Source organism: Felis catus, chromosome E1 (assembly GCF_018350175.1).
Source record: "Felis catus isolate Fca126 chromosome E1, F.catus_Fca126_mat1.0, whole genome shotgun sequence".
NCBI classification, from domain to species: Eukaryota; Metazoa; Chordata; class Mammalia; order Carnivora; family Felidae; genus Felis; species Felis catus.
In genome coordinates this window covers 17060018-17078734 of record NC_058381.1, presented here as the reverse complement: position 1 = coordinate 17078734, position 18717 = coordinate 17060018, and the positions used below count along the sequence as shown (strand labels likewise).

The window sequence follows — 18717 nt, the reverse complement described above, 5'->3', positions numbered from 1 at the left end:
AAGAGACTGTTTATTCCATATATTAACTTAGGGCAAACACAGTACTTCTTACCCTCTCATCTTTAAGACTATGAGTAGGGGACTCTAGGGACTCTGGCTTAGCTGAGTCCTGATTACTCGATTTTTAAAAAATGTTTATTTATTTATTTTTGAGATAGAACATGTGGGAGAGAGGCAGAAATAGGGGGAGACAGAGGATCAGAAGCAGGCTCTGCACTGTTTGATGTGGGGCCCAATCATGAACTGTGAGATCATGACCTGAGCCGAAGTCAGATGCTTAACCAACTGAGCCACCCAGGCGCCCCTGGATAACTTGATTTTTAAAAATCTAAATTAAAAAAAAAAAAAAAAGCACTGTCTTTAAAATATGAATAAGACAACTCTGATATTCCAAAAGCCCTTCACATCCTCACCATTTGAATGAAACTTCTTATATTTAAGGCTTCTTCTGTGTTTCCTCTTTTTGTTATTTATTTATATAGTTTTAATGTAGTTATAATCAGAGTATACATGTAAATTTTGTTCATTTTTATTTCTTTTAATATAAATTTTATTTAAAAAATGTTTATTGAGAGGGAGAGAGAGAGAGAAAGAGAGAGAGAGAGCAAGCATGCAAGTGGGGGAGATGCAGAGAGAAAGGGAGAGAGAGAATCCCAAGCAGGATCCTGACACGGGGCTCAATCTCACTAAGATCACTACCTGAGCTGAAGTCAAGAATCAGATACTTAACTGACTGAGCCACCCAAAGCCCCAAGATTTTTTTTATTTTTTATTTTTAAGTTATCCCTACACCCAGTGTGGGGTTCAAACTTACAACCCTGAGATCAAGAGTTGTTATGCTCTACTGACTAAGCCAGCCAGGCATCCCAAATTTTGTTCATTAAAAAAACATTTTTTTTAACATTTATGTATTTTTGAGAGAGAGACAGAGTGTGAGTGGGGAGGGGCAGAGAGAGAGAGGGAGAATCTAGAGCTGACCCTAGGATCTGAGCTGTTAGCACACAGCCCAAAGCAAGGGCTTGAACTCACAAACTACAAGATCATGACCTGAGCCGAAGTCAGACACTTAACTGACTGAGCCACCCAGGTGCCCCCAAATTTTGTTCATTTGTAAACTTGACATATCAAGTAAGTAATGAATTATTCTCTTCTTGTGCCACATTGTACTTAGTACACACATCTACTCCATTATTGTACTTACCATACTATATTTTAATAATCTTATTTAGGTATCTCTTTTTCTAGGCTGTGGGAATTTAAGGAAAAGAGATGTCTTCTTATTTCTTTTAAAATAATATTTGTAAGGGGTGCCTGGGTGGCTCAGTTGAGCATCTGACTTCAGCTCAGGTCATGATCTCATGGTTTGTGAATTCAAGTCCCGCATTGGGTTCTGTGCTGACAGCTCAGAGGCTGGAGCCTGCTTCAGATTCTGTCTCCTTCTTCTGCCCCTTCTCTGCTCACGCTGTCTTTCTTTCAAAAACAAACATTAAAAAAATTTTTTTTAAGAAAATAAATAAAATAATATTTGTGGGATGAATGAATGAATGAATGGCGGCTATGAAATTCTGTTCTACTCCTCTTTTTCAATTATTTTAGCATTTTTTAAAATGTTTATTTTTGAGAGAGACAGAGCACCAAGTGGGGGAGGGGCAGAGAGAGGGAGACACAGAATGCAAAGCAGGCTCCAGGTTCTGAGCTGTCAGCATAAAGTCTGATGCAGGGCTCAAACCCATGAGCCTCGAGATCTTGACCTGAACCAAAGTTGGACACTTAACCAACTAAGCCACCCAGGTGTCCCTTATTTTAGTATTTTTTAAAAGTAGGTATCATTTGCACATGGTACACAATTAAAAAAAACAGCAACATGATGAACATTAAATAGGTCTCCATCTCACGTCCATTCCTTGAACCAACAGGTTCTTCTCCCTAAACACAATTGCCGTTTTTTTTAATTATTTTTAAAGTTATTTTTATTTATTTTGAGAGAGAGATAGAGAGCAAGCAGGGGAGGGGCAGAGAGAGAGGGAGACAGAATCCCAGGCAGGCTTGAAGGCGATGTTCTCAATGCGGGGCTCAAACTCATGAACGCGAGATCATGACCTGAGCTGAAGTTGAGTCAGATCCTTAACAGACTGAGCCACAGGCACCCCCCACTGTTTTAAATCTTTATATATATTACCAGATACAATCTATGCATATTTAAGGATCTAAATATATTCTTTTTCCTCTAATTGTTTTTCACACAAATGAAACACACACACTACTTTGCATTTTGGTATTTCAACAACAGAAGACAATTCCATATTAGCTGATATGGAAACACCTTGATAGGCATCTAGGATATTTCAAATTTTTTGTCATTACAAATAGCAAATTTATATTCAAATTTGTCAAATTCATTTACATTGCAATGAATATCCTTCAATATATGAAATTTCACATATATAGGAATATTTCTGGAGGATAAATTCCTAATGAAATTTCTAGAGTAAATGCTATTGGCATACAAAATTTTAATAAATATTTCCAAAATGTCCTCTTATTCTGATTTAGAGTCCACCAACAATATACAGCATTGCTGTTTCCCCTAAGTCCCTGCCAACACAATGCAATATCATACTTATATGACCTTTGCTGATCTGATTGGTAAATAATTGGTTATGAGGACTACTGAATGTTTTCTCATATGGTGAAGAGCCATTTATATATCTTTCTGTGAAACTCTGTTAATTTCTTTTGCACATGTTCTATTGTGTGTCTGATCTTAAAAAAAATTATACAACACATTACATATTATAGAAATTAGCTCTTTTGTCATATGTGTTGAAAATCTTTTTCCAACGTGTTGTCTTGTGATTTTATTTATAGGATCTTCTAATGTAGAATTTTTGGCTTTATGTATTTGAATTTATCAATGTTTTCTTTTATGGTCCCTGGGTTTTGTGTCTAATATTAACCACAGTTAACCATTCCCTTTCTCCTATTATTAAATATGGTCACTAAAATTTTAGTACTACACTATTTAAATAATTTCTTCAGAGGAAGTTTTCAAGAATTAGATTTCAGGGTCATAGAGTTTCAACGTAATTATAACTTTTGACTGAACTGTCAGATTGCCAGGATTTACAATCTTTACCAGTATAATCATCAAGTTAAGATATAGACATGAATATCATGCACAGACCTTTTCCAAACATAAATTTATACTAATCACTATTCAAATCTACAGTTAGGTTCATAATCCAGGGTTTAAAAACTTGTATTACACTTCTACAGAATCTAAACAGCTTAAGAACTACTGTTATTTCCTGGGAGGAAAAAGATTAAGTGGACAAATTCTTCTGGAGCAAAGGGGGAGATCAGAGGACTCTGCTGGAAAATCCTAAGAAAGTAACTTGGCAAATTAAGCATTGCAGTAAAGTCAAAAGAAGACCGCAGCATTTAAATGCAAGGCTGTATTTCACTGTTCACTTCGTTCTTTCCCTTCCCAAGAGCAGTTTCCCTTCCTTCAACATTCTTTCCAAGTATCCTGAGGTTCTAGCCACCACGTAACACTCCTCAGTCAGCTTCTTCCATTAGACGTCTTCTGCTTGGCTCCTGGATCAGCACCTTCAAGTTCAAGTTCAAGTAAGGCCAGGAAATAAGATGTTGATCCAAAGTGGAACACCCAGTCCCAGCCCATGAATGCCAAGAGAGCACTTCCTCATGCAAATGTACCTGGTGCAATTATAGCAGAGATTTCCAGCTTCTCTGGAGCTATGTCTATCATTTGCTGAAATCCATATACAGCTTGCAATATTTTTTGCTATCCCTTCTCCTTGCTGCCTCCTAGGGCTCTCTTTAAAGAAGTATTTTAGGAGGCAGATTTCTTTGGAAAGAAACATTATTATAATTTCTTATTTATAAATTTTATGATGCCCTTCTGGAAATTTGGTACGGTGTCATGATAGGAATATGCTTGTCAGACCAGATAGGAGAGTCTGGCAGATTCCAAGCACATGTCTGACAGGCAGTATAGCTTAGTGAGCATAGCCTTGGAAATCAGACTTAACTTTATCACTTCCTAAATGTGTGACACTAAGCAAATCCCTGAACAATTCTGAACTAAAATATCACCATGTTAGGGAGGCCCTTCTTGACCACCCTTTATCTAACTGGCTATTCTGCTTTGTTATTCTTTATTATTATTTTCCCATTTGTATTTTTCATTGCACTATCAAATTTTATAATTGAATATTTATTTGTTTTTTATTATGTGTCTTCCCCTATAAGTTCCATTAGGGAAAGGGTTTGGTTTGTTCACCACTGGATACTCATTGCCTAGCATGGTACCTGCCACAGAGGAGACTCAAATAACTGTAGAATAAATGAGCTCAGTTTTATTATCCCTAAAACATTGTCCACATCAGAGATGCAATGTGAGATAATACATGTAAAAACATTCCTACAGAGCCAGGAACATGGTTAGTGTTCAACAAATGTTAGCCATTATTTTAGTTATAGTTCTCAGCAAGTCCTGGCCTTTGTAACTCAAGCTTCCTAATTGTAAAGTGAAAGGAAAAATTACTAACCCTTCCCTATTGCCAAAGTATACTGTGAGATTACAAAAAATAAACAGAAGGTATTAGGAGGGACTCAGAAGACAGGATCCATTAAGATTAAGAATCTGTTAAATTTACATTCTCCCATCACATTTGTCTTAATCACTGCCATCCACTGCTCTCTTCAGAGTTAGCAGTTCTTGCCTAATAGTCTGAAATTGCAAATTCACTAGAACTTCACCCCAACCACTGGGTAAAACGTTATCTGGGAGAGCAAAGGTTGAGAAGGACTGTGCTTAAGTACAATAGTGGCAGCACTCTAGAGATTCACAGAAAGAATGGAGAATTAATCTGGCTATAAAATAACCTGGTGATATATCCAATTTCTGATGACACATACTATTCTACCTCTTGAAACATGAAACTTTATTACTATTAAGCTACCTCTTTTTCCCCTATACTTCTATCAGTGGTGTGTCTTTACAATATCCCAAATTCAGTCTTCAGATGCCCCCAGATCTGTAATCTTATAATTCCTCCCTACGGAATTTCTAAGAACCATGATTCTTAACATTGGCTGTGTGAAGTAACCACCTACGTACCTTGTAAAGAATACAGATGTCCAAGACCCAATGAATGAGAAAGTCGTTAAGGTAAGATTTGAGTCTCTATTTTTTAGAAGTTCCATAGATTACTCTGGTGCAAAAACAGAGCTGAGAACCACTATTCCATTTGCCCCAACCCCCTAGCACTAGAATAACAATATTCCATTCAAAGGCAAAGGTAATCCAGCATAAGATGAAAAGCTCAAATAAGTGTTAGGCAGACCTGGCTGTCACTACCAGCATGGTACATACCTCACACAAGCCTCTTTTTCTTTAGCTTTAAATGGGAAATACTAAAAGTCCTTAACCTCAAAAATTTGGATTCAACACTAATGTGTATGAAAATCACTTAGCATGTCTGGCAAATAGTAATTGCTAAATAGATTGCTTACCTTCCAAAGGGTAACTCATTTCCAAACTGTAATCTAAAAAAACCCTGTATAATTTTATTAATGAAAAATCCTACAAGTCATGCCATCTTCTGCTTTTCTTGCTTTCCTAAACCAAAATAAGGAACAAGTACACCCGAACAGGCCCTGCCTCAGATTATGGAAGCAGGATAACTCAGCTAGTTGGAGCTTTTATTTGGTTGATTTTATAAATCAGGTCAAGCTCTTGGTGTCTGCCTACAATTATTTCACTGCTACATTCTATATCCTTGTGCCAGATGTCGCCAAAATATGTCTCTGGTCAAAAGAAGGGCCAGAAGTCAGACCAATATAAAACCAGTACAGGGGAAAGCCTGGTGTGCCTGAAGCATCATTTTGAGATTCCATTACCCAAGGCATTCCATATATGTATGCAACTTGCAAATCACTATGGTAGGCACTGTGGCAAATATAAAGAAGAATAAAAGAAAGCTTCTGGCCCTTCAATAATCATTTTACAAATTTAAATAATATATTTTAGAAACTGCCACAAGTTATTCGGACCACAAGCCAAATCAAGGGTGGTGAAGAAAAACAAAAATGGTCAAGATGTCCACTTTTTCCTCTTCCCTCACAGCACTGGATGGACTACAAACTTAAATTGTGCCCACAGACAACAGTGGCACTGTCCTGACTCTGTGGAAGACATGGTGACATCAGGGAATCCTACATCTGTCCTTGCTCTCTACTTAGCACAGAAAATGTGCCAGACCCTCTAAGTACCTTACATAAATCTTATTTAATTCTAACAACACTCTGAGACAGGTACTATTATTAATCCCATTTTACAGATGGGAGAAAGGAGGCTTAGAGAAGTGACATCATGAGCCAGGAAGTAGAGTTGCGACTCTGACCCAGGTTGTCTGAATCTTGAGCTGTAATAAAACTCACATCTCTTTGGCAACAAATTTTCTTATTTTTATCCTTTTTATCTTTGTGTATGTTGTCTAGTGAAATGGTATCTCTGTAAATCAGCCTGCAAAAATGGAAAAAAATACAATACCAAGAGCTAAAAGAAAAAAGGTAAATACAAACCATCAGAAATGACTAGGTGCACATACTATCAGACTACACCATCACCACCTTCCAGCCAACTACTTTGGTTATCATTGTATCTCTGAGTTTATCTACGATCTACTGTTTAGTGTGTCTGCTCACAATATCTAGAGTCTTACAAAAGTAGATTTAATGACAATAGCAGTTCTCCCCCCTTTTCAAAAAAAATTTTAACGTTATTTATTTATTTTGAGAGAGACAGAGACAGCGCAAATGGGGTGGGGCAGAGAGAGAGGGAGAGAGAAACCCAAGCAGGCTCCACACTGTCAGCGCAGAGCCTGATGTGGGGCTTGAACTCACGAACCTTGAGATCATGACCTGAGCCAAAACTGAGTCAGGCACTTAACCGACTGAGCCATCCAGGTGCCCCAATTTTCCCCCCTTAAATATAGTTTTACTTTCTAAGCTGACAAATAATTCATTGTTTTGATCATCCCATATACCACATTCTAAAACTTAAAACATACAAGAAAAACAAGATGCTTCAGAAGAATCCTAAAGATTAAAGTGCCTTCTGTTCTCAACCCATAGGCTGACTACTCAATAGCAGGCCTTGAATTAGGGCTTGCTTATCTTAATGCTAGTAACTTTTTACAATTCTTAAATTTATCTTAAACATAGGTTAAACATTCTCTCTCTCCAAAGCCATTTCTCCCACAAAATGACTACACATGAAAACCTCCATAGAAGTTGCCATCTAGAAGGATACTGCTATATTCTGAGACACCTGGCCTGCCCTAGAAAAGAATGCAAATCTACAGTTTAAAAATGTAAAGTATGCTACACCAAATAATTCTTACATTTTAGATTTCCCTTTTTGTCTGCCTTTTCCACATTTGATTCAAGGGTAACATTTTCTTTTTTTCTCTCTTTAATAACAGAAGGCTAACACTTCTTCCTTTCACTGGGCTAATCAAACAAAATGCTGTTTTGATTGTAGGGAAGGGAAATGCATTCCCTACAAAGATATAATATCCAAGCATAGGAATGAAACAGACCATAAAAATAGTATGACCACCCATATGTGTCCCTCCTCCTGTTTGGTAGAGTGGGAGTGGGGTCAGAAGACCAGGGGAAGGAGAGAAAGAAAGAAATTGTATCCTGAGGAAAAAAACTAACATAACAAGCATTTTCCTGACCTCCAGGCTGGGGAAGATATAACCCTGCAATAGTAATGAATCTGCTTGGTTCTAGCTGAACCCCAACAAACATGGTAATTGGAATTCCAGCTTACACAGAGCTTTTTCTCCTTTAAGGCAGGAAAGCAAGGTATGGGGATGAGGAATAGAGAGGACTCTCAGGAATCTCAGTGGCTAACAGTACCCCAACCTGCTTTAGTCACTGCCTACATTCGTTCCTATCTGAAGCCAAAGTGAAACTCCTGCAGCTAAGGCCAGTATCTTCTCCTCTGCTACCTTTTCCAGTCACACTGTCAAGCCTGCTCTGGGGGCAGGCAGTCCCTCTTCCCATTATGGAGACCTCCAACAACCCTGTACACAGCAAAGGGAACAAGAAACTGCTTCTACCCTTTATCTGCTTCCCCAGAGGCTGAATGGGACCAGAGAAGAGGGAGAAGCTTTTCTACACTCCTCCCTTCTCTTCTAAGAAAGCCCCAAGAGATCTAAGGCAGCCATCCCCTCTTTGCCTCCAGCCAAGTTTCTTTCCACTCATCCACATAGTTCTTTTCTTCTCCCCATGTACTGCATATAAATGATTTTCTCCTCTCCTTTTCATGGCTTTCCATAAAAACCCATAAAACTAAGCTGTTGAAGCATAGTTATACATTCTCCTAGGGTAGATTTTTAAAAATTCAGTTTTATTAAGGTAAAATTGACAAATAAAACTGTAAGATTCTAAGGTATACATCATGGTGCTTTGATATACATATACATTGTGAAAAGACCCCCCCCCCCATCTTCAGATATTTATCTTCTCTGTGAGAACATTTAAGTTCTGCTTTGTTACCCATGTCAAATTATCAAATGCAATGTTATCAACTATAGTCACCATGTTTTACATTAGATCTTCAGAACTTATTCATCTTATAGCTGAAAGTTTGCTCTTAGGGTAGATTCTATATTTTATGCCTAACTTCCATGGCCCTGGGCCCAGTGATTAGTACAACATAGTCAATCAGTGCTTGGAGATGAATGAATGCATGCATGCATGCATGCATGAATGAATATAGATAACGAAAGTTCATAATTCTGTTATCCCGAGATTGAAGAGAAAGTTCTTCAGTGATTGACTTTATGTGCTACTCTTCTATACAATAGTTAACTTCTGTTTCAAATAGTTATCAAGATCCCATGCAATTTCCTTTGAAGAAAATTCAAAGTGGAGACTTCAATCAGTTTGTTCTCCAAACAATTTTGTTTTCGTTTAAGGCATCAAACTGGGAAGGAGATCTTCAACCTCCTTTGACATGAGGGTGGGAATGGGAGCTGAGGACAGGGGGAAAACATATAGGAAATACTTCCTAAGCAACCAAATAGGAGGATAATTCAATACTTTTTAAGAGCCAGCCAAATACATGTAACCACTTTTGCCTTATAAAGAGGAAAAGATAACAAACCTGACTTAAATGAATGAAATCTGGCAATAAAATAAAGCAATCCAGAATAATCTGCAAATATACATACCCAATTAATTGTTTCTCAGAGAACCATTAAAACTAGAGTCATCTTTTCCCCACATGTGCACAACTTCATAAAAATTTTCTTCATATAGATTGCCATGCATTGGTCTCTTTAAGACAAAGTCAGCCAAAAAATAAGGCAGTCTAATCCAGAAGATGCCACTGCAGACTGAGCAAAGTAAATCTTGAGGAAACTATATAAACAGCCTTGGTACATATTCCATCAATGATGCTGCTGCCTGCTGATAATGAGATCACTGATGACAGCACTGATGGGTGCTGAGATCTGACATCAGCGCTGCCCCTGCTTATCACACAACACTAGGCAAAGAATACAACCTTTCTACCCTCAGTTTGTCATCTGCAAAATGTTGTTAATAAATGAGTGTTCATGTGAATTCATCAATGTTTTCAAGCACTAGGAAATGAGCACAGCTCCAGCTATTAGTGAGTCACAATAACTAACTTAATGCCATTTCAGACTCATCATCAACGCTGAAGGAAGTGCAACTGGGTCAGTCAATATAATAGTTGGATGAAGTCCTGAAATAGCGATCACCTTCTCTGTGAAGTGAAGGTGAAGTAAAGAAGACAGTTTAAGAGCAGGCTAGGCTGTACTATGGTGATATACTTAAGAGGCCCTACTTACTTCGAGAATTTCAATTGGTGAAACTTTAACATTTATAGAGTGCCTACTATATATAATAAACATCCTAAAATAGACAGGATCCAGATTTTATCATCAAGGTTTGTAGAACCTAGCATTAGCCATGGCTAGCAAAGGCAGTTATCCTGTTACAAGAGATATTTAAATTTTTTAAAAGTCAATTTAAGTCCTTCTCTAACTAACTTCAGCCTGATTCAGCCTGGGCAATTTGTGGTAATTAAGCAACTATTTTGGGGGTCCAGTGAGATAAATAAATTTATAACATCTCATGAAATGTATTTAGTTAGATAGCATGATCCAGTAATTAAAACATTATTTGGCTTAACATTCTCAACAGCCAGGATGTGTTAGGTCTACGTCTATGGGGCATATGGCGTCTACGTCCAGTGGAGCACCAATACCAAGCAGTTGCCACAGGGAAAAGGAAACTACTGACCATTAAAAAATGTAAGGGGGCGCGTGGGTGGCTTACTCGGCTGAGCGTCTGACTTCAGCTCATGTCATGATCTTATGGTTCATGAGTTCAAGCTCCACATTGCGCTCAATGCTGTCAGCGTAGAGCCCACTTTGGATTTTCTGTCCCCCTCTCTCTGCCTCACCCCTGCTTGTGCTCTCTCTCTCTCAAAAATAAAATAAACATTAAAAAAATTTTTTTAATGTAAAAAGCCCACTAAAACAATCATCTTTACTGAGGGAGAACTCACTCAAAGTTTCAGGTTACAACATTTTTCTACTTTGGTAAATACACCTTGAATGGAGATTATTATGCATACAAATATACTCATATTTATATTTATAAATATAATGCTTATATTTATATACATATATGCTCATTCCAAGTCCCTTATTTGCTTTCACAGACTATGTATTTTGCTGAGTGAAGCCAAACAGATGAAACAATAGGTACTGTATCTCAGTTGCATTTGAAAGCCAAGTTTACCCAAAAAGCTTTCACTTGGAATTACCAAAGGCTGTATAAAAACATATACCTACGTACATTGGAACTACTAAAGATATCTGATTCTTCACATTCACAGGAAAGTAACACTGCTGATTCACTGTCTTCCAAATGAGAACTCTGTAATACAAACAAGATCATTTCACAGATCCAGATGAATGGGGCCATAAGCCTGAGGGAAAAGCCAGCAGACATCACCGAGTCATGTTAGCTCATATGTGAGAAGCTGAAATTCTGATTAGTGATGGCTATTTTGGAGAGAATAAAGCCAACAAGTTGATTGGTTAGGTGACCAGAAAATTGATTGAGGCATGTTTGATTAGCTGAAGCATTTTCTATGGTTTCCAATTTGGGCAATGGGGTGTCCCTTTTCTGTAAAGATGGTATTACTAACTGTTTATAGTAGGTTTGTGTTCATTTATCCTCATATCCAAAGGTACATATTTAATATGACTGTTTAGAGTCAGGCTTCAGAATATAACATAGGACATGACTGGAGGTATCTAACTACTAGCCTCATCAGCCATCTTCTAACAAGTGTTTATAAGAACAGCCAAAAGATATGCCCTACCCAAGTCCACCTGACGGATGCCAGAAAACAATTTAAAACCTTTCTTCCACTGTCCAATCTCTTTTTCAAAATCTGTCTAGAAGACAGATAAGGAAAATGAGACAAAAGAGTGAAATAATTAGCTGGTAACACAAGAATATTCTTCCCTTATGACTAACAACACCACAAAAAAGAGAAGAAGAAAAAAAGCTCCAACTCTCACCCATTAAGTTCCACCCAAATGTTTGCTGTTTGAGTAAAAGCTACTGGAAACTGAGCTATCCCTACATAAAGATGTAAATGCTTATGTCATCAAAACTTCTCGCTATTGTATTATTAAGCAATTCCACTTCTGGGTATAAATCCAAAAGAGCTGAAATCAGGATCTGGAAGAGGTGTCTGCACTACCATGTTCATGGCAGCACTATACACAATAGCCAAGATGATGGAATCAATCCAAATGTCCAACAACAGACAAATGGTTAAAGAAAAAGTGATATATCATACAATGGAATATTATTCAGCCTGAAAAAAGGAAATCCTAAGTGAAATAAGCCAGTAACAGAAAGACAAATATTACACGATTCCACTTATTTGAGGTATCCAAAATAATCAAATTCACAGTAGCACAAAGCAGAATGGTGGTTTCCAGGGCCTAAGGGGGAAGGAGTATTGAGAGTTCTTCTTTAAAGAGTACAAAGTTTCGGTTTAGTGAGCTAAAAAAGTTATAGAGGTCTGCTATATGACATAATGCCTACTGTTAACAATATTCCATTGTGTATTTAAATTTTTGGTAGGAGGGCATACCTCATGCTTAAATGTTCTTACCACAAAACAAATAAACAACAACAAAAAAATGCAAAGAGGCATGAGGAAACTTTGGGAGGTAACAGATAGGTTTAGAGATGGTTATAGTGATGGGTTTCACAGGTGTATGCATGTGTCCAAACTCATCAAATTGTACACATTAACAATGTCTGTCTTTTGTATATCAGTTATATCTCAATAAAGCTCTCAAGTGACAAAAAAAACAAAAAAAAAACAAAAAAAAAACCCACCTTGCTACCAGTGGCTGAAACTTAATCTTATATTAACTACTCTGTGGCTACCCTAGTTGACTCTTACTTTGACTTTTCAAAGCTGAAACTACATTTAAACCTACTTAATACCTGTAGAGATTGAGTTTTGGAGTGCAAATAAACTGAAAAAAAAAAAAAAAAAAAGTAAAGCTCAGAGCTATTATTTCTGGTAAGTGCCTTCTCCTGGTTTATCTTCTTTTTTCCTACCCTGATCTTTTGCCTACTTTAGTTTTCCCTCTTACAACCAAGTCTCATCTTCCATTTTCCCTCTCTCTTCCTCTTTTAGAAAATAAACAGAAACAACCAAACATTTAAAATCACTTTTTAAATCCTACAAATGCAAAATCTCTTTATTCCTCACTCCCTTGAATTTTGGAGGGGGGAATAATAAGAACATTTACTTTCCACTTGTCTTAAAAAAAAAAAAAATCAGACTACAAAATACTTGAAGACTTCTAAAAGTCATATTAGAAAAGCTAAAGGCATAATTAAAAAAACTAAAATATTTGAAGAAATTAATAAGGTAGAGATCAAAACTGCTTTCAATTCTCCCAAATTCTCGGATCACAACAGATGACAACATAAGTAATATTAAGCATATCAATAGTGGCTTGTCACTGCCACAGTGTACAATTAATCCAAATTACACTAGTTAAGATTTTCAAAACTTTCATTCTTAAAAATATTTCAGCATGTTTACATGATTTCTTTTAAAATATCTTCCAAGAAGGTGGTTCTGTGATGACTTACACTCCTAGAGTTATTTTAAGACTTTACTGCATACGTATTAATTGTAATTTAATTCATTAAGTTACAAGGTATCAATTTAAGTGTGTTGGCAGCATTAAAAATAATTGGTTCACGGAACAAGTATTTACTAGCAAACAACATATTTAGTTCCAAATTAAAATCTAATCCTAAAGGAAGACAAAGGATATTTCAAGTTCTTTCCTCTGCTTTCTGGGGTACTTGGTAATTCCAGTTCCTGAGTTGTTCCTGGGTTCTGCAGAGTGAACTGTCTTGCTTGTAACTATAAAGGACTTATTCCAAGAATGAATGAATATTTAGGAATTCTATTAATAAAATTTAGCATATTAGGTCAAATGAGGAAAACTATAAGATTTATCTAAATAGATGCTAAAAAGTACTTGATAAAATTAACATTAGTAAACTGGGAATAAAAGATGCTACCTTGATCCACTCCCAGGTGGACTTTTATATATACATAGTACTTCTCAAGTTGGCAGGCTCTTCCCCAACCTGGCCTTGCCTGAATTTCATATTGAACAAAATCCTCCAGTGTTTTTCTAGCATGAGGATAGTGATCATGCCCAGTTTGTAGTGCAGATGTCAATTCTCTTTTCTTTTCCTTCTTTCTCCTCCTTCCCTTCTTAAATGTCCCTTTGGCCAATTTTGAAGTGGATAATGTCAAATTCATATTTTTGCATTAGAAGTGCCAAGTCCAAATCTTAACTAAACTAAATTGAGTTCATACCCTGGTTCTGACACCTACTAGCCATGGGATGGTGAACACATTACTTAATCACTCTGAGCTCAATTTCCTCATCCATAAATATAGGCACGAAAATAGCATTTATCTAATAGGGGCATTGGAAATATTGCATGAGAGATAATACAGGAAAAGCACGCAGCATGACTTAGTTACTGATGTCACTACTGTTGCTCCTGCTGTTGCTGCTGCTGTTAATGATGATAATAATAATAGAGCAATAATCTCCCTATTAGATGTAAAAGGCTTATAAATTTGCACTAAATTCCCTTTCAAAGAAACTTTTACTATATAGGGGAATTTTGCTTCTATAAAATTATAGGTGTTGGGGTGCCTGGGTGGCTCAGTAGGTTGAATGACCAACTCTTGGTTTCGATTCAGGTCATGATTTTGTGGTTCGTGGGTTTGAGCCCTGCGTTGGGCTCTGTGCTAACAGTGTGGAACCTGCTTGGTATCCTCGTGCCCCTCTTTTTTTCCTGCCCCTCCCCACTCATTCTCTCTCTCAAAATAAATAAATAAACTTTAAAAATATATAGGAGTTTCACTTCTAAATACAGACAACTTTGTATACCCTATATAACCCTGAAGTTTTGAGTTCACAATGAGTCATTCATTACCATTTATTGTACCCCTACTATGTACTAAGCAATTTTCTGGGTGCTATATTAGCTACAGGAAAATTCTAAACAAAAAGGGAAAGATAACTGAACAGGCTCCAGAATTAGTTTTTTGTTTTTTATGAAGATGAAAAACTACAAAAAGAAGTATATGGCTCTATGGAAATATGCTTTGGCTAAGCATTGGAGAAAAACAAGGGCCAAGATTGTTGGTAAGGAAAACACATCCGCATATAACAAGAAGTTTCAATCCAGAATAGCTTCTAAGCAACAATTATAGTAATAAAATGTTGCAATCTTTATATGGAATGCATGATGCAAGGACTCATGTACTAAGAAGGATGTTTTGAAGAATGTTAAAATCTAACTTGTCCAGTTACCTAACAATTTGTAAGCAGAAGTCTTAAGAAATAATCCCACAAGAGTCAAAACCTGTTTCTACTGTTAAGTGTCTTTTATTCTATTCTTGTTGTATACAGGTTATGTGATTTTTAAGAAGCAGAAAATATTGGCTATTATATTTCTTTTGTCTCTTCTATTTTCATTTATATTTTCTCCCCCAACTTTTTTCGGAGGTTCTAAGTGAACACACTGCACTTATTCTTAAAGAAACTAGAGATTTTAAAAATATACTATTAGATACCAAACCATAACATACATGTGTACCTTAAAGCCTAACTGACCACTTTGAAACTAAGTTTTTAACTCTTTAAAGGCCAAAGCAAGAAGGTCTTATTTATCCTGACACTTAGACATAGCTGGATTGACAAAGCGATTTCACAGTCTAAACATGACCCAAGTGAGAAAACCCTCTCTGCAGTCCTAACCCCAAGTTACAGATTTAAAAACCTTATGACTTCCTCTCTCCCTTCCTCCTTCCATTTCCTTCTCCCTTCCTTTCTTCCTTCCTCTCTTTCTCACTCTCTTTCTTTCATTATATTTCCATTACTTACTTTATAACTAGAAGTTTGTGCCTTTTGACTGCCTTTATCCATTTTGCCCAGTCTTTCCCCAACCTCTGGCAGTCACCAATCCGTTCTCTGTGTCTCTGGTTCTCTGTGTCTATGAGCTCAAAATTATTGTAAATTACGGTAAAAAATCATGACTTCAATATGTAATATATGCATGTGGCCAATAAAATTCAGAAGCTGTCAAGGAGTATGTAAGTTTTCCTCCCATCCCTGTCCTCCCACTTCCTAATTCTCTACAATCCCATTCTCATAAGTAATCACTATGTGAGTTTCTTGGGATTTTTTCAGAGATATTGTGTGTGTGTGTGTGTGTGTGTGTATACTTTGTCTAAAAATACACAATGAAAGCACACTACACCTATTTTTCTGTCATTGCCTTTTAAACTTGTCTTTGGTTTCACTATTTTTAAAACTTCGAATTGTGGTAAAATAATATAACATAAAATTTACCATCTTGACCATTTTCAAGAGTTCATTAGTATTTGGTATATTCACATTGTTGTTCAACCAATCTCTAGAACTTTTTCATCCTGCAAAACGAAAATTCTATATCCATTAAAAAACGAATTTCCCCTTCCCATAGCCCCTGGCAACCACTATTCTGTTTTTTATTTTTATGAGTTTGATTTCTCTGAATACCACAGATAAGTGATATTATACAGTATTTCTCTTTTTGTGACTGGCTTATTTCACTTAGCATGTGTCAGAATTCCTTTCCTTTTAAGGCTGAATAATATTCCATTGTATATATATCACATTTTTTAATCTATTTATTGGTCAGTGGATATTTATTTCAGTATTTTTTTATCACTGCTATTTCATTGTATAGATATTCCAAAATTCATTTAATCAGTCTCCTATTAATGGACTCAGATTACTTGTAACTGTATTCATTTTTCTAATTTGCTGTAACAAAATACCACAAACTTAACAGTTTAAACAACACAAAATTTATTATCTTTATAGCTCTAGAGGTCAGTAGTCCTAAAATCAAAGTGGTGGCAGACCCATGTTCCTTCTGGAGGCTCTAGGGGAGTATTACAGGCTGAATTGTGCTCTCTCTACCCCGCCCCCATTTATATGTTGAACTCCTAATCCCTAGGACCTCATAATGTGACTCTATCTGGAGATATGGTCTTTAGAGAGGTAATTAAATTAAAATAAGGTTTATTAGGGTGGGTCCTAATACAATATGACTGGCGGCCTTGTAAGAGGAGGAGATCAGGACACAGACACTGAGAGGAAAGACAATGTGAAGACAGAGACAAGACAGACATCTACCAGCCAAGGAGAGAGATATTAGGGGGAAAAAAAATCAACCCTACCAACACCTTGAATTCTGACTTCTAGCTTCCAGAACTGTGAGAAAATTAATGTTGTTTAAGCCACTAGTCTATGGTACTTGTTTTGGCAGCCCTAACAAACTAATACAGGCAGAATCCGTTTCCCTGCCTTTTCCAGTAACTAGAGGCCACCTACACTCCTTGGCTTGTGGCTCCCTTCCTGCATCTTTAAAGTCAGCAAAGGTAGGCTGAGTTTTTCTTATATTTTATCAATACAACCTCTTCTCTGTCTCCATCTTTCACTTTCAAAGGCCCTTATAATTATATTTCCCCTTATTCCAATAATCCAGGATACTCTGCCTATTTTAAAGTCATCTAATTAGCAATCAATTCCATGTGCAACCTTAATCCGCCCCCTGCCCCAACCATGTAACATGATATATTTGCAGGTTCACAGGGGATTAAGATGAGGAGACTCTTTGGGTGGGAGGAGGACATGTTCTCCCTACCACAGAATCTTCTTTTCTGCAAGTTTTACTGGGGAAAATAATTGTTTTATAGAACCCAGTATTCATACCTAGTATAGCAGGAACCACAAAATTAAGTAAATAAATAACACTACAGCCATATACTTTGTACATAAAGAGGATCCTAAACACCTAACAGCAGCAGTAGAATGTTTGAAATTGCTTTTTCTGGATGATGATTTGGATTTGATTCAACCACAGTATTTCACATAGGCCTCTTTGTAATCAATGGTACAGATCTGTAAGACAACTGGCTAGTATTAAGGATGGTGCAGCCATTGTGGAAAACAGTATGGAAGTTCCTCAAAAAGTTAAAAATAGAACTAACCTATGATCCAGCAATTATACTACTAAGCATTTACCTAAAGGATACAAAAATACAGACTTGAAGGGGTACACGCACCCTGATGTTTATAGCAGCATTATCAATAATAGCCAAACTATGGAAAGAGCACAAATGTCCATCGATGAATGAATGGATAAAGAAGATGTGGTATATATACACAATGGAGTTATTACTCAGCAATCAAAAAGAATGAAATCTTGCCATTTGCAACTATGTGGATGGAACTGGAAGATATTATGCTAAGTGAAATTAGTCAGTCAGAGAAAGACAAGAATCATATAACTTCATTCATATGAGGACTTTAAGAGACAAAACAGATGAACATAAGGGAAGGGACACAAAGATAATATAAAAACAGAGAGGGGGACAAAACAGAAGAGACTCATAAATATGGAGAACAAACTGAGGGTTACTGGAGGGGTTGTGGGAGGGGAGATGGGCTAAATGGGTAAGGGGCACTAAGGAATCTACTCCTGAAATCATTGTTGCACTATAGGCTAAAAATGAAAAATAAAATAAAAAATAAATAAATAAAAGCCTTTCTAGACTTGGGAAAAAAAAAAGATGTGGTATATATACACGATGGAATATTACTCAGCCACCAAAAAGAATGAAATCTTGCCATTTGTAACCATGTAGATGAAACTAGAATGTATTATTTTAAGCAAAATAAGTCAGTCACAGAAAGACAAATACCTTATGATTTCACTCATATGTGAAATTTAAGAAACAAAACAGATGAACATATGGGAAGGGGGAAAAAAGAGAGAGGGAAACAAACCATAAGAAACTCTTAACCATAGAGAACAAACTGAGGGTTGACGGAAGGATTGGGTGGGGGATGGGCTAGATGGGTGATGGGTATTAAGGAGGGCACTTGTTATGATGAGCACTGGGTGTTACATGTGATGAATCACTAAATTCTGCTCCTGAAACCAATG

General features: G+C 36.7%; 1 protein-coding gene across 5 annotated transcripts in view; it reads right to left on the bottom strand.

The window, feature by feature from the left end:
* The window catches only part of SSH2 (slingshot protein phosphatase 2), a 249790-nt gene that overhangs the window by 180246 nt on the left and 50827 nt on the right, over positions 1-18717 (bottom strand). For 2 of the 5 annotated variants that reach the window (XM_023244448.2, XM_023244449.2), the window contains exon 2: positions 10933-11013. The exons of the other annotated variants lie outside the window; for them this stretch is intronic. In XM_023244448.2, coding sequence (XP_023100216.2) covers positions 10933-11013 — 81 coding nt within the window. The remainder of the gene's footprint in view (positions 1-10932; positions 11014-18717) is intronic. 5 annotated transcript variants of the gene reach the window in all.